Source organism: Acyrthosiphon pisum, chromosome A1, assembly GCF_005508785.2.
Source record: "Acyrthosiphon pisum isolate AL4f chromosome A1, pea_aphid_22Mar2018_4r6ur, whole genome shotgun sequence".
Lineage (NCBI taxonomy): Eukaryota > Metazoa > Arthropoda > Insecta > Hemiptera > Aphididae > Acyrthosiphon > Acyrthosiphon pisum.
In genome coordinates, this window is record NC_042494.1 from 153,306,929 (window position 1) to 153,333,227 (window position 26,299).

General features: G+C 27.8%; 1 protein-coding gene across 2 annotated transcripts; it reads right to left on the bottom strand.

Moving 5' to 3' along the window:
- Window positions 1–1,516: 1,516 nt before the first annotated feature.
- LOC107883319 lies at window positions 1,517–25,813 on the bottom strand. Of its 2 annotated transcripts, none has more exons than XM_016803069.2 (19): window positions 25,648–25,813; window positions 22,012–22,044; window positions 21,495–21,509; window positions 18,287–18,319; window positions 17,970–17,978; window positions 16,059–16,079; window positions 14,209–14,217; window positions 13,241–13,267; window positions 13,129–13,137; window positions 12,929–12,973; window positions 12,623–12,703; window positions 12,072–12,119; window positions 11,861–11,899; window positions 9,787–9,798; window positions 9,035–9,043; window positions 7,809–7,817; window positions 3,667–3,690; window positions 2,417–2,431; window positions 1,517–1,817 (listed from the first exon to the last, which is right to left on the bottom strand). In XM_016803069.2, exons 1-19 carry the CDS (start codon window positions 25,721–25,723, stop codon window positions 1,747–1,749), a joined length of 585 nt encoding a protein of 194 aa, XP_016658558.2. In that variant the 5' UTR covers window positions 25,724–25,813; the 3' UTR covers window positions 1,517–1,746. The 2 variants fall into 2 exon arrangements, with proteins under 2 accessions (XP_016658558.2, XP_016658559.2); XM_016803070.2 differs by lacking the exon at window positions 25,648–25,813 and adding an exon at window positions 22,278–22,503 and having other exon boundaries at window positions 1,518–1,817.
- Window positions 25,814–26,299: the final 486 nt, after the last annotated feature.

Consider the following 26,299-nt stretch of genomic DNA (forward strand, 5'->3'; position numbering starts at 1 on the left):
TTTGCCAAAAAAAAATTACTGTGTGTGAGAAAATCTTTCAAATGGAAATATTTTAAAATCCCTTCTTAGTGCACGTCTAGATCATCAGAGGAAATAGGTTGGTACTATTCCAAATTTCAAATTCATACGTTTTGTCGATATAGTGAAAAAGCGATTGGTGTGTGGTTTTTTTAAAAATCCTTTCTTGTTCACCATCTATATAGCATCGGAGAAACCACTATTAGAAATGTCAAAGTGTCCACGAATAATATTTTTAAATTATAAAATTTCTAAAAACGTTATTTGCTAAAACTACCAATTGAGCAACGAAAAAAATTATGCTCAACGCCATAATTGAATAACCGTTTACCCAAACCCTATATGCATTGTCTGCACTCAACGTAGCTTCATTTTCTACATCTTCAGGTTTCAACCGTAAACTTACGTACACGTCTCATTAAAAACAAAATTGTCACGTTTTACATATATTTTATGGTAACTACCTAAACTAATGATTTATCTTCGGACAATTAAGAAAACCAATATTTCCCGGTGGTAACATTAACAATAAAACGTTCAAACAAATTTAACTAATTACAAGACTAAAAAATATAGTTAATTCTTCACCCGTTTGGTGCATATCGACGGCAATTCGTCGCTGACGATAAAAAAATGTCGAATTTATGATTTTGAGGTTTTGGTATCCTTTTGATTCAGTAAAAAAAGCTATTTATTTTTATAAAAATTTCCTATGTGCAATATCTGCATCGAAAGACTAATGAAAAATGATAAATGAAGTCTCCTATATGTTGTCTACAATAAATCGCCTATGAAATAACTCTCTTGGGATTTTTTTATTTAAAACGTTTTTTTGTGTTTCCTGAAAACTACGCTTTTTTTACTTATAAGGTTTGTTAACGATGATAATTTATACTGATTAAGTAGGTACCTAGGTATACAATTATTATTAAAGTATTAGATACAGTGGCGTACACAAGGGAGGTTTTGTAAGTTAAAATGCCCCCTCCCCCTCTTGGTATTTTTTTACTATACGTATAGCGATGTATAAAAATAATGAAATTAACAAATAATTTGATATAGATACATATTATACATTTTTATTATAACCTCTCCCATTGAAAATATCTGTGTAGTGTACTAGTGTGTACACCACTGATTAGTTATTATAGGTACAATTTATTGTTACAGTAATAATAATAGTAAATGCGAGTCCTTACTTTTGGTAAAATAGTCTGTATACATTTAATAAAGTAATTATAAATTAGTTCATATTTACACATTTGGTTTGATGGTACATTTCGTGACAAAATTGTGGAATTTTATTTGTAAACATATATCTTATTTAGCGTTAACACAATTTTATATTAATAGTCATCTATAAGCTATAATACTATGAATGTTATTTGTATATTATTTGTCATATAAGCTATTTAAAAAAAAATATAGATAAGTACAGACATTTGTACAGTCACATCGTTATTTCGATAAAAATAATAGCAAAAAAAAATGTTCCATCATTTTCAAAAATTAAATGATAACTCGTAGGTACTCTTTAAACTTTATAAAGACATTGTACAATTAACAAACTAAAGATTTAACTACGGACAATCAAGAAAACCCAAATGTCCCAGTAATAACATTAACAATAAAACATGGGAAGAAATAAAATATTACAGGATTAAAAATAAATATAAATAATTCTTCATCCGTCCGGAACTTTCATTCAGCACTTATACTGGTGTCTGGTCAAGTATACAATATTATTATATAAGTATTAGCTAAAAACAAATGTGTGTCCTTACTTTGGGAAAATATGTCTGTAAATATGGAATGCAGTAGTGATTAATTAGTTTATGTCAACACAAATTTTGATTTTTGGTATAATGGCAAATTTCAACTTTCGAGACAAAAATATGAAATTTTATTTATAAACATATTGGTACCTACTATATAATTAATTATTTAGTATTTACGTGTTTTATTCAATATTAATAGTCAACTATAGGTTATAATAATATAGTTATTAATGTTTTATTTATCAAATCAAGAATATATTTTTGAAAAATATTGATATGCAGACATTAGTACAGTCACATCATTATTTCGATAAAAAAAATATCGAAAAAAAAGTTCCATCATTTTCGAGAATTAAACGACGGCTGGTATTCTACGGACTATAAAGGATAAATATTATTAAATTAACAAAGCTATTTATTTAGCTATACAGACAATCAAGAAACCCAAATTTCCCATTGATAATATAGGTACTATAAGACATTAACAATAAAACGTTTGAACAAATTAAATATATAAAAATATTTCTCCATCCGTCCGTCAGCGTTTATACTGATCAAGTATACATTCTTATTATATAAGTACTATACTGTATTAGCTATAAGCGAACTTGTGTTCTTACTTGCGGGTAACTTGGCTGTAAAAATGTAATAAGGTAATGATATTTATTATGATATTATAAATTAGTTTATGTTAACACATTTAGTATAATGATATAAATTTCAATTAAAAATTGATATGTGCAATTCATATGCTTTTGTTTTTGTATACACGATAAGTAGTCGATATAATGCTTTGATTGACAACTTTAGTATCTTGTTTGCTGACAAAGTCAATTTTGTTGATACTATAGAGAGGTTAAAATAAAAAACTTCCAGGAGTTTTTCTCTAAGGGAAAAACAAAAGAATAATAGAAAACCAGTCTTTGATAAAAATGATTTAGTTTCTTTGTTTAACTAAAAAAGTACTAACCGTAAATACTTTAATATTTCACAGGATGTTTAAATTACGGTAAAATATTAATACTTTTTTTTGACCTATTTATAATGTGGTCGGGGACCATAGGCATAAGAAAATTTCGATTTGTATAACTTTTTTAAAACTATTGTCAATAAAAACTTTTTTTGTTTGTTAAAAATACTTGACAATTTAATACAAGGCTCCTCAAAAGTTGTTGATAATGAAAATTAAAAAGAAGTTGAACGTAAATCTGCAATTATTTATTATGAGCGTCTAATTTTTGAATTTTGAAAATTTGCAAATTATTTTTAGTTGGAAATTCATAGAAAAATTTATTTTTGTAACTTACATTTGCAAATTGATTACAAGATTCCTCATAAGTTTTCCTAGCTTTAACAAAAAAAGCAACAAAAAAATTCAAATTTGGCCGAAATTAGGTTTTTAAACGAATAATAATAACGATCTTTGTAATAAAAAATATTATTATAATATAAACTAACAGTCAGACCGTTTCCACTCAGAATCGTTTTTCGTATACAATGATATTATATCATAGAATTAAAATTTAATACCAATCATTACAGTAATCCACTTGTAACTATACTTTACAGAAGAGCGTTATCCAACTTTTTTTATTTATTGATTAACATAATTTAATATTAATTATAGTCAATAATATAGGCTATAATTATATGGATATTATTTATCAAATAGAGATTTAGAAGCTGTCTTCAAAAAATATCCAGACATTTGCATAGTCGCATTATATTTAAATAAAAAATAGCGGAAAAATATTTCCCATAATTTTCAAGATTCAAATGATAGTATGTAAAATATAAATATTTTAAAAACCTCAAAATAGTTTGTTTTAAAGATCTATTTTAATTTAAAATAAATGTATTATATCAATACCAGAAATATAACTCCAAAGAGAATCTGCAAATATGTAAACATAAATAATATTTAATTTGTGGATATTGTGTTATAATTTATAATAAAGATTAGTATGTATTTTAAAAATAATCTATAGTTGTTCAACTGAAAATATTATTTTATTAAAATACAAAATACTAGCTGAAGGCATAGCCCATGAGAAAATAAATGCCCATGGATTTATCCCTCCTTAGCTCTTAAACTCTGTTAAAAGTGATCTGCACAGATTTTTAACACAATTATTTGGGTTTATTTGATCAAGCAGTTGTATAATTTTATCCAATCATTATAACGTGTATTTTAATATATATTTAAAAATATCACATTTAATCGTATACATTTAAAAATCACAGTGTATAGGTACCAGGTGATTCCTATCATAAACTATTCATTAAAAAATCGTACATGGTTTCTAGTCGTTATTTTCATTAGAAAAAAAAATATATACCTAATATTTTAAATATTTTTTTTCCATATCATTTTTTAAGGTTTTTACTTTATTGAATGACAACGCACAGTTTTAATTTCGTATTCCAAAGCAGAATATTTTTCTAAATATTTTGATACATAAAATATATAGAATCTAGTTCGTGCAGTTTATGATTTATGAATATTTAAAGTATAGATGAGCGGAGTGGAGTAGGGTTAGAGGTTACCCAGCCTAATGTTTGTTGACTACTCCACTCGTATAAACTTTAAATACCTACTTATAAGTTATAATAACTTATGAACTACTCGCCCTAAATTCGATTTTTATGTATCGAAATACTCAGAACAATATTCTGCAAAAGAAAATTAAATTAAAACTGTATGTTGTAATTCAAAAAAAGTATAAAACTTAAAATATTTTTACGTGCTGCCACATCAGGGATCCAAAATATGATGATATAAAATAAAGTGATAGATAATTTAGAACAGTAGAATGCAATGTTGTTTATTATAACAGAATAAATGTGTAATATCGTCGTTTCTCGTGTAGAATATGGCTGAGTGGCGTGGAGAGCTCCGGGCATTGGCTCTGGTATATCTGAATATCCCCTGTCTCTGGCAGTACTATATACGATCTCGGCTCCTTTGATCGGCACGTGGACCCAGGTGTCCTTCAGGTGTAGCGGTTTGAAAAGTGGTTGTTTTCGCAAAGATGAAACCGTCGCCTCGTATGCTAATTATGGTATGTTCTTCAATTTTGACTAATTTACCAAATGTCAAATTAACTGGTTTGCCAAAATAAATTATATGAATGGGATTATAGTTTATACATTGTGCGAGATCGTATGGACTGTAGTCCATTGCAATGTTAACCGCTGTGGCTTAGTAACACATTATAATATTAATACATAAAGTCTATTTATCATTTACAATATTATTATATTGATACAAAATATTTAAAAATATAATTTAAAAAAAAAAAAAACGTTGTTTTGTAACGACAAGAAACCATGTAAAAAAATATTTTCAAAAACGTTAATAGGTACTTTTTGAAATAATAAGTGTTTCACGTTACGGTACGAATAACCCGGTATAAGAATTAAACACCTTTAGTTTATGACCCGCAATATAAATAAAAGGAAAAATTAAATTCAAATAAGACCTTTTTTTATTGTAAAAGTGTCAATGTTCGTATTAAGATGTATGGTAACAATCAAACAGATATTACCGTCTATATTGCACGTTAGAAAATTATATTTAGAAAATTATATTTATATCAATCGTGGTTCCCACCACAGTTGTAATACCAAATTTAAAAAAACACGTGTGCATGTTTTTGTACACACGACAGAAGTTAATACATAAACATTTGATTTTAATTTTAATATTTGACACTTATTATGTAAATACTTTAATTATACACAATTTTAATATTTTATAATGATGTTTTTTTTTTTTTTTTTGTTATTGACAAGTGTTAAAATGACAAAATAAAAAGCGTTGAATTTATCATACATAAAAATCACAAATATCAGTCTTAATTCAATATTATCATTTATCAATAGTTATCAAATTAAAATATCAAGTACCTAGTTATAATAGTATTTTTTTTAAATATGCACAAAACTCCGAAAGCACACTTGTGCATTATCTACGTATTACTCACTCGTTTATGAATAAACTATACACTAGTATTAATTTTGGCATTTTGGGTAGGTATTGATTTAGTCACGGTGATGTTGTATGAAAGTAATAAGACGTAGGTTGATTTTTTTTAATTTAATGATACCTATACGGACTGAGATAAACAAAACTGCATCGATAAAAAAGTAAAGAATTGTAAAAATATCGTTGGATTGGATATTCATATAAATTATAATGAAACATCATTGATATACGCGATTAACGTGGTGTGGATGTACAAAAGAATGTTTATTGAAATATCGCGAAACAATGTTCATGGACTTGGAGAAATGTAATCCTCAAATCGGAAAAGTTCATAGGTACTTCATATACCTAGCTGATACACACCATGGTGCACGAGATAAATACCTTTTTATAATTCTACGGGAAAATTGAAGAAAATGCATTTACTGTAAGGGACTCTGAATATTAAACTGCAGGGCCCTCAAATTTTTTACTGAATGCACAAAAACATTGATAGAATGAATGAAAACATTATATTTAAATTCACACCTATAAAATCAAAATCTAAAGTTTTTTAAAATTATAGTTGTTTACTGCATATTACAGTAAATACAATCATATACATTTTGATTTTAGAAATATTTATTTAAGTCATGTAGCTTATTTTTCACAATTTATTGTTTTAAGTCTCATTATTTTTGCTAAGTAAAGTTGATCCAGTCGTAAAATCATTTTAAATTCAAAAAGTATAGGTAAGCTTCTTTTAAATATTTGAATAATACTAAAAAAAAATGCCCAATTTATTGACAGAACTGAAGTATTATCTATTTATAAAAAAATTTGATTAATATTACTTTTAATTTTAAAATTACAATAAATGAATACAATACTGAACATAAGTAGTGTTATTTAAAAAATAATCTCATCTTATAGTTGATATTTTAATATAAATTTAAGTAAATGATCAGTGCAAGACTTATTTATTTGGTAAGTTATAAATTTTCAGAAATATTTTTAAAATAAATTAGTCAGAAATGAGCGAATTTAAAGTCTAAACATTACACGAATGATGTAGTGCCTAATATTCGGACATAGGTTCATAGCTTTTCGAATTTCTATTTCAATGAAGACTAAGATTTTTTAAGATATTGATAACCCATTTAATTATTTTTGTCAATGTCGAATTGGTAATTAATCAATAACTACTAAGTAGGTACTTGTACAACATATTATATAATAGATATATTGTGAATAAATTAATAATTTATTATTTTGTACAACTCATCAAATCAATTTAAGCTACGCAAATCAATTCGTGATAGTTTATACGAGCAAACTTCTTTAAACTAACTATTTTTACAATACCTAGTTGATAAATATCGTAAATACATTGTCCCAATTTATTTTATAGGGGCTTGAACTACATAATTTATGTATAACTGATATATTTATTAAAAAAAAAAAGATTTTTCTTTTTTTATGTTGTAATTTAAGAAGTATAAACTATTTAGACTTAAAACTTTTCACCACTACGTATATCGTCATAGCTTAAAATAATCTCATATTAGAGTTGATGATATTTTAATATGAAGATAAGTTAATAATCAGTGCAAGTTTTGTAATTATTTGATAACTTTTTACCTATAGAAATATTTAAAAATATTTAGTCATTGATGTGTAAGTTCACACGAATTCTGAAGTGCTAAAGGCTCCTGCAGACCATATTATCGATTTTCTTCAAAACGAACTTTGATTACTGTTGAAAATTAAGGTATATTTGAGTTTTGAGTACTTCTAACGGTTCGATTTTAAAAATTTAAATATTTTTGATTTGGTAACGAAGTTTCCTTTGCATTGATCAGATTGATTGAATTATATTCAATAATTCTCAATAGTTTATATACCTAAGCATATAATTTAAGGAAACTTCTTTAAACTATAGACATTTTTTTGGAATTATAAAAATATTTTCTTATAGGTAGAAATTGTCAAATAAAATTGTTATAACTATTTAAAAAATAAATATGATTTTTGTCCTAACTTACTTTCCTTTTCTGAAATTTTAAGAGATTATTTTTTTAATAATATTATTTGAGTTTAGTTATAACATTTATCAATGATAATTCTCAACATTTTATATTCTAAAATAATGTGAAATTAAGTTAATTTACAATGACGAGGTGGGTTTTTTTTTGTTATACTATATTATGTTAATATGTTCCATTCAATATTTTATATCACGATTTGGAATTAAATATAAGCTACGAATTACAATAAACCTAGTTGAACATTTAATTTGAGATTCCCATAGATAAGTCATTCTGACAATAACTAGTTAAAATATCGTAAATACATCGTTGACATTTTATTTTACAGGTGTTTGAATTACATAATTTGAAAAATTTATATTTATTAAAAAATTAAGATTTATCTTTCAACGATTTTTCTTTTTTATGTTGTAATTTAAGAAGTATAAACTATTGAGACTTGAAACTTTCCACCACTACGACAAAAATGACACCGGGTGCCTTAATAGAAGGTCTCCGCCGTAGCTTTTCCGTTTTCTGACCATGTAGTGTCTAACATTTGTTAGAAAAATGATTACTTATTTAATTATTAATGTAAATATCGAATTGGTAGTTAATAATAATTATCAACTAAATACTTATACGCAATCAAGTGTATATAAACCTGTTGTGATAAAGCGAGTATATTTATTGCAACTTTGATCATTCGATTTTTAGCAACCTATTCGGCATTTATGACTTTCGCACATGGAAAATGCGTTGACTAACAATTATTTGAAGCAAACCAAGCAGACTATGTTGTTAGCATGTTTCACTAAAAATTATCTCCGAAATTCGAAATTCGTCAAAATCGTCAAAATCACAGTTTTGCCACTCTAAGCATAGTCGATTACCGGTCTCTATACTGCACGCAAAGACCAATTACCATGACCAGTTTGCGTCTAAACCCGGGGTTTTCCGATGTTAAATAGTTATGCTCTTCACGTGCGTTGAGTCAGAGTATATATTATTAGGATTGTTTAAAATTCAAGTACTTTCGATAATTTAAGAATTCATTATTTTATACAACTTATCAAATCAATTGTACGCAAATTAATTGGTGATATGTAATCGTATATGAGCAATTTATGAAGGAAACTTTTTTGAACTAAAGACATTTGTTCAAATTATAAATATATTTTTCTTATTGTCAAATAAAATTGTAAATATTTAAAACAAAAATAATCAGTTTTGTGCTAACTTACCATTTTTTACTGAAATTATAAGATAGATTATATTTTTAATAGTATTATTTAAGTTTAGTTAGGTACCTATTACACTTATCAATGACAATCTTTAACTTTTTAGATTCTAAAAGAAAGTGGAAATTAATTGATTTACAATGACGAGCTGGGTTTTTTTTTGTTATATTATGTTACATTATATATATGATGACTGTCGACTGATATCATTTTTGGGGTTTAATAGGTACCTACTTATAAGTAGAATCCTCAATAGTATCTTGTTGGTCAAAATTTTGAAAATTTTATATGAGGGTCCTAAATTATTTTTAAAGCATCTTAGTTAAGACTTAAAAGAATATCGAAAATACGTTTTCGCAATTTTATTTTATTACATTTTGAATTTAATATTTTGATAACTTGGATATTTAAATAAAATAATTTTTCTTTTATTAAGTATAGTTTTTGGGTTGTAATTTATAAAGTATAAACTATTGAGATTTGAAACTTTCCACCACCTTACAGTATATTGTTATAGTTTAAAGTAATCTCGTCTTACAGTTGATATTTCAATATGAAGATAAGTAAATAATCAGTACAAATTTTATTTATTTGATAAGTTCTCAATTGTACGCAAATTGATTCCTAATAATTTATACAAAGCATATTATTATAATTAAAATAAACTTCCCTAAGCCAAAGAAATTTGTTTGAATAATAAATACATTTTTGAAATTGTATAATATTAAAAACTAATATACGATTTCTGAGCTTACTTTCTGCAAGTCCTGAAATTATAAAAAAATGTATTATTTCAATAGTATTTTTTAAGTTTAGTTATTACACTCATCGATGATAATTCCTCACATTTTATGATCTAAATTAATGTGGAATATATTAGATCTAAAATTAAGGGGTGGGGGAGGGTTGTTATAGTATGTTATATGTTATAGGTTAGTGCCCAATAAGTATTAATTATTGGACGAGATATCTGTGCGGCTGTGCCCCATATGGATCTATATTCACTGTCATACAGGTCAAGGTCGCGTTTCTCAAGTTGTGCCTATACGCGTCTACTGTTGCCATTTGTCACTCACTTCTATACTCGTCGCGGAATAAGAACATGACCAGTCGCGCATTCAAAACAACTTCCTCCACCGCACCGCCCACCATAGTGGCAATTACCGGCTTTGTATATGGAGCGCCTCATGTGTCAACAGAGACGTACACGTGTTTATAAAACAACACAGTGTATGCGGTTCACATTTTGAACAGTGCTGTATAACTGTGAACAGATGTTTGGGGAACCAATGAGAAATCGGCTGCGCGTAACGGACGCTAATCGGTCCGCCGCCTGGTCATGTTCTTATTCCGCGCCGAGTATACCAGCTTTTAGTTAGTTTGATTTTGAGAACTGTTTAAATGTTGTTTTTCGATTCTCGTAACGACGATATATCGTCTACCTGTAAGTCTTCCACCTTAGCATCTCCCCGCATGTTGCATGTTACTGATCCACGTAGGGTGCACAATTTGTATGCATTTCCCACCCATTTTCTCCGTGGCTTGTGATTACTCGCAACTGCTCATTTGGATAATATTTTCGCGTTTAAGCCGATAGTTCATGAATCGGTACGTGTTCTGAGTGCAATTTCAAATATTTTCAAAGTAAATGATGCCACATCGAATAGAAACTTGGAGTCGACGACCTTACGGGTTTTATGTTGGTTTTTCGGGTATGCGTTATTAGATCTGATAACACTCAGCTTCTCAAAGCGAATGTTTGTCAAACCACCATCTGAATTTTAAAAACGTTTGATGCTATTCGAGAAGGGTGCAGACAAGATTGAAACTAGATACAACAAGATTGCATAAATTCGTCACACCTAAATTTGGTGCTAACCGCCTCTAGTAACCCCGTGAAAAATACTAAAAAGTCGTTGTCAAAATTGTATTAACCAAGGTAATGTTCTATTCTTAATCGTGGTTAACATTTTCTAGCGTTTAAGTCATTTGCTGTGCCTCAACGTCGGGAGTATGTTTGAACCAATATAAACTACCTATGTTATTCGTGTGAGTTTGACGCACACGGTAATCACGTGTAAATCCAATCACCTATGTGGGAAACAAACAACGTCATCGTACTTTATTACATTTTGAATCAGAACCTACAGCGACCACTTACTGGGAAGTCACCCCAAACGATGGTGGGGAGGTTTAGGATTTAAGAATTATATAAAAATCCATGGAGGGGGGGGGGGGGTCAGTGCGAGATTTTTGAAAATCTAAAATGGTTAAGAATTACCGGTCTAGTTTATACGATGAATATAGGTAGCGCTAGATTCGCACTTGCATCTATTTCCTCTCATACAAGCCTGCAATCTCCTCCTGCACAAGTCTACTCAAACCCTTAAGCTTCCCGCACCAACCCACCAGTTCATTTCTAGTCGCCATTCTAACTTAGTCCATAGTCTCGATGCACCTTTTAATTAATATTCTGTTGTGTTTTTTTTTTCTATATTATAACAGTGATTTTTCTTCAAACGATTATAATTTTTTTGTTGTAGTTTCTAATTTAAAAATTTAAAGCCGTAGTGACTTGTAATTTTCTGCCACTATGTGCATTCGTGTTATTGTTTAAACTTAATATTATGTAGAATAATGGCAAGCAATTGCTTTTTTCTGTTTTTTTTATATTTATATAATGAAACTGAATAGTTTCATAGCACTCTTCGGTATACACTATTATTTTGAACAATGTTAAATTTATTTTATAATTTGAATTTATTATATGAACATACTAAACAGTAAACATACATAATGCATAATGCAAATGTTTAGATTATTACTCACTTTTGATATAACAAAAGAAATGTGGAGTCATTAATATAACTGTAACAAATTAATAAAAGACTATGTTATTCGGTTAGATTGGATTTTTCATTTGATACATTATACAAATAAAAACTCAAGCAACAATTGGTACAACTCATATGAGACAAATTCTACATATTATTCATATAAATAACAACAAATAACAGATTCATTTACGAATAATACTTACCTTTTATTTCTGCTTTAGAGATTTGCGTATAAATTGAATAAAAAATACCTGCCAGTAATTTTGATATTAAATGAATAAATAAATAGTATATACTGTTTGTAATCAATCCATATACAACTGGTATTTTTGTCGGTGAAGTGGGATTCGATGAAATAGGATTCGGTGAAATGGGAGAAAACGCTTTAATCGTGGTAACGATGATCATTAGCTACTGCCGATGATTGTCAACCAATAATAAAATGTATATCGATCGACTGGGGGGCGGGGGGTCAGACGCTGATCGAAGGCTCAGTCTTCGTGGGTAAAAGTGGTTTTATCTTAACCTGACTATTATAGAACTGAAGATCTAGAGCACCTATAGATTAAAAGTTAATTTACGATTTTTTCAAGTAAAGTCGCATTACATATCACTCCCGATATCAATCTTTATTTTTTCATGACTTATATATTGTCAGGTGATCTGGGGTATTCCGTTTTCCATGACCAATTTTTAAAGTCACACTATCAAACTTTCGATGTTAAGCCTTGTATTACATTAAAAATTAACTTACCCATTTCTCTGTGTCCAGCATCATCAAGCACATTATTGCCAATCTTTTCCATCGCGTATTCTTTAAATGTCTCGTATGAATCTGGAATATTCAATTTTTTATAATAATGATCCACAAATGTGAATTACCGCACAATTTATCAAAAAAAAAAAGCTTATAAAAATATATTTATTATGCACGTAGATGCGTTATCACGTGAAAAGGAGGTATTGCTAATCAATATTGTAACGAAATCTGTATTTTATTTAAAAACAGGCGCCTGATACTCTTTTAATTTATATAATATTACCACTCCAAATTACTTACCAAAATCTTTCACAAAACAGTAATTTAAAAGTCCATGAGCCGTACCTGTATACATACAATAGAATAATAATTAATAATTACCATAGGTTTATTATAAGCTCCTAAGTTAAACGCAGATTTATCGAAGGCTTCAAATATTCGATATTAATGAGTATTTGGTAAAATATATATTTTAAAATATTGTCATTAAATAGTTTTACCTGTTTTATCTGGTTAAATATAAAAAGAAATTTTAATATCTTGATCTGATAAATACATAAAATTTAAAAATCAGCACACCCAAATTTGTTCATTTCATAAATGTATACTTACATACAAACCCAACTTTTAGTAAGATATCTATTTTTCATTTTCCAAAATTAAAAATATATATATAGGTACATATTACAATATTAACAAACAAACAATTTATTAAAATTAAAAAATAATCTAAAAATAATTGAAGCTAATTATAACTAAATTCTCGTAAAGCTTATCACTACAACGGGCGTGTTTTTAGAAACAACAGTAGGTAGTTCAAAAGTAGAAGTAGTATAGGTATCTAAAAACAATGAATAAAAATAGATGGTTACATTTTGGCTAAGGTGGGCTTGGCTAGTTAAAAAGTTATTTTTTTTAAAACTATTTAGCTTAAGTAGTTAGTTCATTTTCTAATCAACTTATGAATATTTTTTTAAAAGCCCTCTAGCTGAGGTTTTATTATTTAAGCGACCTAAAGGTCTTTATAAATATGTTTACCAATTATATATATATATTACATACTAGATATAAATTATATATACTTAACACTTTGATGGAGTCACTTCCAATGAAGTGGCTTCTGCCTAATATAAACTTAAAATAATCTTAAACTAAGTCATATGGATTTAGACACTTATGTCGTCTAATGTCCTTGGAGTTATCGAATAATTGGATGGCCAATGAATTGATATAGTGATCCAGACTCCAGTGGCGGATCCAGGAGGAGGGCAAAGGGGACATTTGCCCTCCCCCCAATTTTTTCCATATTAAATTATTGAATTTGTTAACTGGTAACTTCTAACTTATCGATACTGTGTTCTCTTAACATAACTTGAGTTAATTATTTTCATTAACTAACCCACCTTAGCATTTTGGTACAAAATAAAGCTTTAAATTGTAGTTGAGAATTGAAATATTATAAAAGTAGGTATACCTTACACTTTATTTAAGTCAATTTATCGTGGTTATGTTATTTATAATTACACAAATTAATTGCAAAATGTATGAACTGTATAATTTATTAATATGAAATCCCTTACCCCAGCAGTCTGAAATATAAAAAATTATTGCATTAAATATATTATTGGATATTTAAAATTGACATGTCATTGATTGGATATTATGTACATATAACTTATAGTTTATACTACATAGGTAAATTATGATAGGTACATTATAATTATAAATATAGTCGTATATATATATGTCGTAGTCACTTCGTGAAATCGATATTTTCATGAAAAGATGACTATTTCATGAAATGGAAACGGATATTTTACACTTCATGAAATTCATAAATATTTCACGAAATGGTCTCTTTTTCATGAAATGGTCACTCAAATTTAACATCGTGTAATTTATTTCGCAATCTGGTCGTTCACTTTGTGTACTGGAATACAAAATTCATTGCACATGTCATATTTGATTACCTATATCCATTATTATTTATTTAATGTATTTATTAAGTATACTTATTTATGAGTTCTACAGTACCATAAGTATAGATATTATAAAGATAAATTTAGGTTATTTTATCTAAATGTAATTTATATTATTACCTATACATAGTATATTTATAACTATTTATATCATATTAATATTTTGTTCATATTATAATCATTTTTTTGTTAAAACATAATTATAGTTATTGTATAAGGATTAACATAATATTATAGGTACACTAAGAATTTGTTATTAGAACAAGGGCAATAAAAAATTAACGTGATTGTAACGAAACGTAACGAACCTATTGGTTATTATAAGTATTATTTTCCACGTTCTTAAAATAAGTTACCTATGATTTATGAATGTACAATATATGACAAAAACAAGGGGCTAGGAAATATACAAAATCAATCAAATTTATTTAGGATTCCGAAATTTTTAGATAATAAATAATAATCAACAATATTATATTTAAGATCCCAGGAATTAATACTTATACATTTTGTCCATGTATAACATTAAGGCATTTACAATGTACCTATTGTACCTACTACTTATTAGTTGTTACGGACTGATTTTGTAATTATTTAAAAAAAAAAAAGTAACGTTATTTTTAACTCTCAACTTTTTGAATAAAAAAGTTAAGTAAAGTGATAAAAATAATGTCGGGTAACGTGAATGTAATTTAAATAAAAATATTTATCGACTCAATCGTTCGGCTGTATAGTGTTATGGTTTTTTTTACAAGGCTTATCCAAATAATATTTGTCCATTTTTTTTATTAAATTCATCCATTACGTAGTGGCTAGAGACATGTAGATTGTAGAACAAAAACCTTTAGAGTAGAATGTGATCGAATGATCCACACAGGCTACACAGCAACTATACACTGATTTAACATCAAGGTAATATCAAAAAGCTAATATGACATTATGATTATGACTTATATCAAAACCAATAATTAATATCATCTACACATTTCAGATAGTCTGGCAATTAGTTAGGTATAATAGTCATATAGAATACAGATTATATTTATTGTATTTGACATCGGCACGTGGTTTATAGATTTCATCAAACTATAGACGTATGCGATAAATGTTGTATTTCAGTACACAGAGTAAACGACCAGATTGTGAAAAAAATTACACGATGCTAAATTGTAGTGACCACTTAATGAAAAAGTGACCATTTTCTGAAATACTTTCGAATTTCACGAAGCGTAAAATATCGGTTTCCATTTCATGAAATGGTCATCTTCAAACGGCATGTATATCTTAATTTTGGTACTAAATAAAACATGAGATTCTAGTTAAAATATCATAAAGGTAATTTTAGTACTTATAGTACGTACGTCCTACATGCATTTAATCATACTTTATCAAGGTAACATACAAATAAATTGTAAAATGTATTAACAATATAATTTACTAATATGACGTACCACGTTCCTTTGTATCGAAACCTGAAAAATCAAAAAATCTGCATTAATCAAATTATTGGATATTCAAAATTGTCAAATGCCATTGATTGGATATTAATTATTAGTATATTACATACATTATAGTATTATGTATTATGTATACCTACCTATATTGTATACATTATCTATATATATATATATATAATATATATAAATGGATGTTTGTCTTTTTCTTAGCTAATGACTGAATACTACAGAACTGTTTTTAATAAAAGTTATATCAATAGATTCCCTGACCCTGGGAGAATGTTCAATGCGTATTTTTTTAACCCACATAGGTAGCTGAAGGGTAGCTCAGTGATAAATTTTATTTTGGACCCCACAAATCAAATTTTTTTTATTAAGGTTAATATATGGTTTATAGGGTTACCTTTGGTTACATATTACTAACTAGATAATATCGTCCCCGTTCATGCAAAACACACCAAGTCCAAAAACATGAATCAGCTTTTGAAATTTTTTCAAACTTTAAATATATACCATATGTAACCAAATTTTTTTCTTTCTTTTTTTAATTGAGTTTCCCTTAAGGGAAGTAGCGGTTAATGAGTAGTTGTAAATAATATGACACTGTGCAATTTATAGCTCTTATTATAATTGTTAAAATACAAATTTCTAAGTCGATTTTTGGACTTAGTGTACTTTGCATGAACGGGGACGATATATAAAACAAAGTGGGGTTAGTTACACCATTTATAACTCAAGAACAGCTAGACCAATAGAATAAAAACACCTATTACAAAATTGAAAAATGACAATATTTAAGAGGGAAAGACGGTAAGTTTTTAAAAAAAAAATATAAATTTTGAAAAGCTAATGGTCATTTAAAAATGTTGAGATCTTTGTTATTTTTTAATGATATAATGAACGTTATATTGGGAATAATGGAAAAAACGCACCGTCTTGCCCTCGGAAATATATTGTCACAATTCAATTTTATAATGGGTAGGTACCTACTTTTACTCTAGAACCAAAATTGAGTGAGTTATACTCAGACTGCGTAAACGCGTTTTGTGTATATCGTACGTGTCGCATTCACGGTTACGAGTAAATGAGTTTATATAGGAAGTTTACCGATCCGTTTACGAAGGACGAGTAAAAACCAAGGTGTTTTGATACGCGCCTTGTTAAAAACGTATACGTTTTGACGAATAGTGATATGGTGGCGAGGTGGCCAAACCCATTCGTTTTTAACCCGTGTTAAATTAATATCTGATTATTTAATTTTGCATCAGAACGCGGCCCGCGGAGCCTTTCAATGCGAGCGACCAATGGACATCTCGAACCGTCTTCAAGCCGGCCCTGCGTGTCACACAATTTGAATACCAATGCCACCAGAACCACTTTTAACTTATGTGGCTGGAGCTACTTGGAATTCTAAAAACTCTCTAGAGCATACAGCTGTAACGCATGATTTCAAATATCAACGGTGGAGCAGCGATTTATGAGCTTTCACGTCCGGCGTTGCCTTTAGTGTTAAAATCGATTAAATGATAATTTATTATTGGTGCTACTTGGCCCACGGCTCCTAGCTGATACCGGGCACACATTTTTTTATAATAACGTAGGTAATGATAATAATACTCCACCTGCAGGTGGAGCCGTGGTTACATCCTGTGCGTAAGTGCGTTTCCCTAGCTAAAATTCGATTTTACGAAACAGCTAGAATATTACAGATATCCTATAAATCTCAAAGTTAATTAAATGCATTTCCAAAATAAAGCTTTAAATTATAATTTAAATATCATACAGGTATGCCTAATACCTTTATAAATCTAAGTCACTTTATCAATGCTATGTTATTTATTGTTAAACAAATAAATTTTACAATGTATTAACTAGGTATATAATTTACTATTGTGAAGTCCTTACCTTCGGATACTAAAAAATAAAAATAAAATGCATTATATAATTTATTATTGGATTTTTAAAATGGATGAATGTCGTTGATTTGATATTGCACACATTATACTACACAAATTAGGTATATAATATAAATATCGTCGTATAGAGATCTTAATTTTGGTACAAAATAAAGCTTAAAATTATAGTTAAAATATCTTGAAGGTATTCCCTGTAGGTACCTTATACCTACATACATTTCAGTCACTTTATCATTGCTCCCTATGTTAGTTACTGTTATATAGATAAATATTGCAAATGTATTAACTATATTATGTCTTACTTACCTATTTGAAGTCCCTTAGTCTCGGGCTCAGGCACTGAAAAATTAAAAATACTACATTAAATAATTGATTGGGTTTGTAAAATGGACAAATTTCATTGATTGAATATTGCAGGCATTACAATTTATATTTCATAAATGAGGTATATAATATGAATATTATCCATAGGCGCAAATAGAAGGGGCTTAGGGGGTATTAACACCCCAAATTTTAAAACTAGCCCCCTCTAATAATTTATATATTTATGTATCAAAACTTCTCCTTAAAACAAGAAAAAAAAAACAAAAACAGTTTATCATCAGACATGAGGGTATCAGAGTATAATGAATGAAACAATGAACTCGACTATTATCATTTGATCGAATTCAAATCTATTTAGAACATTAATCATTATAATGATAATTAAATTCCCAATGTATCTACTAAACCCGGTCGTTATGGTCGATTATATTATTATCAGCTATCACGTTCAGCAGCGAATCAGCTCTGCGACAATAGTATCGTGATTATTGACTAATATGAACATTCTCATGCCCACATCTAATTCGGACAAAAAGCTAATTACGATATACGAATCACTTGTCAGTTGGTGTTCTGGTGTTCATTTATGAGTTCCAAGTTTCAAACAGTCCGCATAATCGTGTATGCCGTATGGTGTTATATTATACTATACATTAAGTATAATATCCTATACAGGATGTAACAGATAGAACTTACTTTTAGAATAACTTTTGTTCTAATCAATATTTAAAATGTTTTTTATATACAATTTATAGTCAATTGCGCTACACATATTATATTATGCAAAAAATTATTTTTATTTTTAAACATTGAAAACAAAAAATTTAAAATTTGAATTAAATTTTTTGGATATATTCAAAATAGCCAATTTGTGAATCTGATTATAAGAACAATTTTGATAGTAAAAACATTTATAATAGCCAATTTGTGAATCTGATTATAAGAACAATTTTGATAGTAAAAACATTTATCTAAGTCAAGTAGTTTATTTTTTAGAATTTTTGAAATATCAATATTTTTTTGATTAGATGAATTTGGAACGTATACATAAGTTATTACCTATATAATAACTTTTTTCAAAATATTTTTTTTGGCAATTCGCTGACATGAGTATATTAATTCTTAAATTATTTACTAATCATATAATTTTAACAATTTTCGTCATATGTTTTTTTTTTCGTCAGGTTTTTCTGTTATACCTACTAATATTTATTTGTCATTTTTTTTTAATAAAATATAAAAAAGTAGTTTTCAATTTTTAATAAATTAAAATTGACTGTTGTATTCATTTTTATAAAATGTACCTAATACACTATAAGTATTCAGTGTTAAATTGTCATAAAACATTTTTGCTAGAAAAAATCATAAATGCCTTATAGTTATAATTTAATTTAAATGTCCAAAAAATGCAGAGCATAAGCACCTTCAGTTTTTTTTTATTTACATTGCACCTATGATATTATCGTGTAGATATATTAATTTTGGTATAGAAAATAAAGCATTAAATTATAGTTAAAATATCATAAAGATTATTCCTAAGGCATTCCTAGTAGGTACCACGTACCTAAACAGTAAACACATGTCACTATGCCAGTCACTGTATGATCGTTACCTATGAAATTTACTGTTATACAGATACGTTGTAAACAGGGCCGTCCTTTGGAGGGGGGCTTGGGGGGGTATCTCACCCCCCACTCCAAGATTTTTTTTAAATATTTAGTCGGCAAATTTGGCACTTGGTCAATGTTTTTGGCAATTCGGCATCGTCAGTATTTAATAGTATTTTCATTATTTTCAAAAAATATTTGTATATTATATATTTGATAATTGATTAAAACGACGTCAACGACATTTCGAATACACCGAATTCCAAAAATAAACGAGTTTATCTACTATCAGTGTATTGCGCGACTGTACAACACGTAACCCGTAGCCCGTAGGTATTCTATTGACTTATTCTTAGTGTTATAAAATATTTGCAATTTTAACTATTTCAGTCGATAGTTGTCGTCTATTCGACTATTCGTCTAAGGTAAGCGGTAACATCTTGTTCTGTAGGTACTATATAGACATCAACTCGCTATAATTTTAATATTGCCTATATGTTTTTTTTTTCATATTATTCATAAGTCTTAACATATTTGCATATTTATGCTATTTTAATAATTATGAACATTGACAATAAAAATGAAAAATATGTGTAGGACACAAAACTAAAATCATTTTTCTTCGTTTAAATATCTAATTTCGTCCAAATTTGAACATAAAATAACTATAAAAACTGTTTTTTTTTAAATATTTTTTTCATTTTTCGGTTAGCTACCTAACCTAATTACGTGGAACCCTGTCTTACATTTTTTCAATCTTAAGCTATAAAAGTTAATCCTTTTACACATTTTTTAATTTTTAATTTTTAATTTGATATATTTTGTCAAAATTTGAAATTAAATTGCTTACAAAAAATTTGTGCCCATGTATTTTTAATATTTTTTAACTGCCGTTGTAACAATATATTAAGAGCATATTGTATTAAATGTTCACGCTTTTTGACCCAACGAATACAATTTAATTGATATTTATAGAAAAATAACCAAAAAAATTGGAAACTGAAAATATCCGTAAACAATTAGACAAAACAAATCAAAATATATTTTAAATGTTATGACGTAAAGAAAATTCTAATATAAACATTCAATGAAAAATACATGTACCTACAGTCATTTGTTTTAAAGTTACACTAAAAACCAAGATCGATTTTGTCGAAAACTGATTTTGCGTAAACATACTCGTTTTTCCTTAAATCGTTTTGTTTTTCTCGGATTTTTTTACTTTTAACCCTCCGGAGTCCGGAGTACCACTAGATTCACTTTCCCATCAGAAAAGATACTTTTGAAGAAATTCTAAGCATTTTTACTGTCTTAAAAAGCGATTACAATAAAAAATAATAAACAAATAAAAACACATACATCATTACAAAATCAATGAATCGCTCCGCTCAGAACCTAAAATAATGCTATTTTTTTCTTTTATTGGTCTTAAACTATCGGGAACTATGGCCATTAGCATTTCGTGGGGGGAGGGGGATTACTGTTGGTTGGATGAGGAACACATGTGTATATGGGGTGAGAATTCGTCCCTGATTGTAAAATGTATTAACTTAATTATAATTTACTAATGTGAAGTCCCTTACCCACACGCTTGGATACTGAAAAATTATAAATACTGCATTAAAAAATTATTGGATTTTTAAAATGGACGGATTTCATTAAATAATAAAAATTATATAATTGATTTTTTTTAAATAATTAAAATTTTTATTAGTTACTGTTGATAGATAAATTTAAAATGTGTTATCTATATTATAACTTATTAATGTGAGATCCCCCAACCACGGGTTCGGGTACTGAAAAATTATAAATACTGCATTAAATAAATTATTGGATTTGCAAAATGGACGAATTTCATTGATTGAATATTGCACATAATATTATATTAAATAAATTAGGTATGTATTAAAAAAAAACTTCATAAAGATATTATCTTAATTTTGGTACAAAAAAAAAAATTTGAAGGTACGTCATATATGCTTGAAAGTACCAACAAACATTTCAATCACTTTATCATCGTTACCTATATTAGTTACTGTTAAATACTTAGGTATATAGATAAATAAAATTGTAAAACGTATTAACTATTTAATAACTTACTACTGTGAGGTTCCTTATCATCGGGCTTGGATACTGAAAAATTAAAAATATTGCATTAAAGGCCCGGGGCCATGGCCACTCTACCATCTCAATCCTAATAAGTGGGTTGTGGTTATATACTATAGTCACTTATTTTCAAAAGGAAAAGTATGTAGGTAAATTAAAATAAACTATCAACACCTACATGCACATTTTAATGATTTCCATTCATACATTTTTTGTTAAATTTTTAGCATATAAAATATAAAATAATTGTTAGTTGTTACCTTCCGCTACTCCATTACAGAATATTATAATATCAAATATCACTGTTAATATTGTTAAAAGTTTATATGAAACCATAGCTATTATTCAGACTAGTACAAAGAACGAGTGTAAGCTTTTCCTTGCAATGTATGTACATTGTACGTAATGTGATTAGATTCTTAATACAGAATAAGACAATAAAGGTTCTATGTCATATACTACAAAGCAGTGCCTACCTATTTACTTAGGTGTTTATGCATACAAACAACTAAGTAAACATTTTATATAATTTTTTCTTGAACATATTATACTTGAAGCTATATAAAAAAATTATAAGTTTTAGCGGTACACGTCTTACAGTGAGGTAAAATAAAATAATATATTAAAACTAAACACGTTTTTTGGACTACACCGTTATATCCACTGTATTTTATTAAAATTATTACTTAGATCAAACGTTTGTATATATCGTTTAGCTTTAACTAATAACCAATAAATAATGACGAAAATGGGGTAAGTTTACCGAAAACTTTATGTGGGAAACACTGCAAAAAGGAATTTTTCCCTGATTTCTAGGAACATAATATGTAGGCCCCTATCGGCGCACAAAAAATGGCTAATAGGAGGGGGGGGGCAGTTAAACTACTATATAATAACACAGTTATAATACAAGAATAAATGTTTAAAAAAATTGTTTAAAGAAAATATATCGAGTATGTATATATTAAAGCAGGGCTTGAAACCGAAAATATTTTTTTCGATTTAAATTTCGGTTTCGGTTATCGGTATTGATTTTTTCCGATTTCGGTTTCGGATACCGTGGTATTGATTTTTTCCGATTTCGATTTCAGTTTCAATATCGGTTTCAAACCCAAGATTATTATTATATTATTATAATAATTAATAATTTATAATGACATATATACTCGCGTACTCGCCAATCAACACTCATCTCGTGGCGTACGATTTAGCGTCTGGTTGTCCCACAAGTAGATAGAATAATAATATAATTGATTACAAATACTATAATATCAATGACAATATTTTCACTAGTATGATTATATAGTTATGAGTCATAACTTATGACGTATATAGTTAGCCACTCCACTTCATAACACAATTTCCTAATGATTTGTAATCTATTTTTTTTTTATTTGTAACCAATTTTTCAGAATTTGTAACTTCATCGTTTATAAGTTAAAACTATTTTGTAATTATTTGAAAAATATACTCAACAGTAGGCAGGATTTTACATTTAATTCGAAAATGTCGATGGCTTAGTGCACATCACTTGTTATAAGTCTATTTTTTCCAAAATTCACTTTTCGGTACCAATATATAGAAAATTAAATTTTTAATTACTCTTTATTTTTTATACAAGGCTTTTGAATCAGTAATTCATGTGATATTTACTATTTTTACTTATCATGAATGGCATTTAGCCGTTTTTATTTTTGACTCCATGTATTAAGTCCTAGTTAATAAATAATAGGTCTATACCATAAAATTTTGTTTGGAGTTATTATGATTTCAAATTAATAAAATTTCACACATCTCACTTCACATCAAGTATGAAAAAATACTAAATAATTCTTTTATATTATTTTATCTAGACAAATATCTTAACTTGATAAATAACTAAAAAAAACTGTGTTTATATCATTTTTGGAATTTTTAGGTTACATTTTTGAACTACTTACATGGAACCTCTTTTTAAATTTTAAATTCTTAGCTATAATATATTGAACATTTTATACATTTTTAAGTGCAAAATAATTTACAAGTACATTTTCAATTTGATAAACGTGATTTACCTAACGCGAGATCAAATATCATAGAAGTATAGAATATAATAGAAACGACACTCAAACCGCGATCGATCTGTTCACGTGTCCAATTTTTTTTTACAATAATAATTTTTTTAAATTCCATATTATGATGTTGTAATAAATAATCATAACTTATAATGTATTAACTATTTAATATTGATTGCTCTGTATGGTAGAACAATTTTACATAAACACGATATTTATTATTTACTACCATATTATGCAGTATAAATATTATACTATTCATAGTTTTCCACCAGACATTCAATTAGGTATATACTTAAAATATTTCTTATGTATAGAGCTTTTTAAATGTTAGATATTAATGTTATAATTTTTCGATATCCGTTCCGGATATTGGTGTTTTTTTTCGGATTTCGTTTTCGGTATCGAATATCGGTAATTAATTATTTCGATTTTGTTTTCGGTTTCGGATATCGATTTCGGTTTTTAACGGTTTTAACCGGTATTAAAAATCGCTATCGAATATAGGTTTCAAGCCCTGCATTAATTAAAGAGCAACACTCCTCTTTTATTTGTATTGTTTAACACTTGGCCAGTTCCTGAATGAGTCATAAACTAGACTTGGCTGCAATGTAGATACCACTACTATGATCCGCTGTCCTTTTTTGAGAAGAAATCTGAACCTTTTTCTTTTTTCTAAGTTCTCTTCTCCCCATCATCCACGTAAGTCATAAGTGAGTACATTCGATAATGATGTTTTACTGGCCAATACAAATAAAAGAGGAGTGTTGCTCTTTCATTTAGAAGTGCAGTGAGGATATGAATTAAAAAATAACAGACTTAGCCACAATGTAGATGTCACTACTTTGATAGGCCGACTTTTTTGGGAGGGAGTTTGGAACTTGGCCTTTTTTCACTGTTATGTTTTTGTTGGGGATATTGATAACCGACAAGTATATTCCATGACGTGTGACAATGGAAGAAATGTCGTAGAAATGATTCGAATATTCAATGATACTATTGAAGATGACTTACCCAACGCAGATAATTTACCTCGTGAAGATGATTTACAAGGTGAAGGTGATTAATTTAATGAACATTTTGAGGACAGTGAACACACAGGTAGGAAATTGTCTCTAGATTTAAAATTTTTATATATTTGGGGTTTTTAATTTTATAATGTTTTTCTTTAGATGGTCAAGATAATTTATCTGAGTCTACAATTCAAGCTATTTTAACAGATACAAGGATTGATTTAAATGATAATAATAATTTGGAACAAGAACTCTGTGTAACACTTGAAATAGAAAATGAGCAATATTTGACACAATGTGTTTGTTCTGGTGTACATACGTGTCAATTTCCATTCATACATTTTTTGTTAAATTTTTAGCATATAAAATATAATAAGTAGTTAGTTACAAAAATAATATTTTTATGTACAAGTATTACATCGTGAATAATAGGACCTATTTAATAAGCTTTAACTTTTATAATAGCTACAATTATTTACATAATATAATATTAGTGATGTTTTTATTAATTAATATGCATTTTTATATTTTAATGTAATTATAAAATAATTGTTAGTTGTTACCTTCCTCTTCTCCATTACAGAATATTACAATATCAAATATCACTGTTAATATTGTTAAAAGTTTATATGAAACCATAGCTATTATTCAGACTAGTACAAAGAACGAGTGTAAGCTTTTCCTTGCAATGTATGTACGTAATGTGATTAGATTCTTAATACAGAATAAGACAATAGAGGTTCTATGTCATATACTACAAAGAAGTGCCTACCTATTTACTTAGGTGTTTATGCATACAAACAACTAAGTAAACATTTTATATAATTTTTTTTTGAACATATTATACTTGAAGCTATATAAAAAAATTATAAGTTTTAGCGGTACACGTTAATACGTCTTACAGTGAGGTAAAATAAAATAATACATTAAAACTAAACACGATTTTTGGATTACACTGTTATATCCACTGTATTTTATTAAAATTATTAATTACTTAGATCAAACGTTTGTATATATCGTTTAGCTTTAACTAATAACCAATAAATAATGACGAAAATGGGGTAAGTTTACCGAAAACTTTATGTGGGAAACACTGCAAAAAGGAATTTTCCCCTGATTTCTAGGAACATAATATGTAGGCCCCTATCGGCGCACAAAAAACGGCTAATAGGAGGGGGGGCAGTTAAACTACTATATAATAACACAGTTATAATA

Coding starts and splice junctions, on each gene's coding strand:
- LOC107883319 (XM_016803069.2), bottom strand. CDS start 25,723: ATGGTTTCATATAAACTTTTAACAATATTAACAGTGATATTTGATATT. Junction 12,704..12,928: donor CTGTTTTGTGAAAGATTTTG/GTAAGTAATTTG, acceptor TGAATATTCCAG/ATTCATACGAGACATTTAAA. Junction 11,900..12,071: donor CTCTAAAGCAGAAATAAAAG/GTAAGTATTATT, acceptor AATTTGTTACAG/TTATATTAATGACTCCACAT.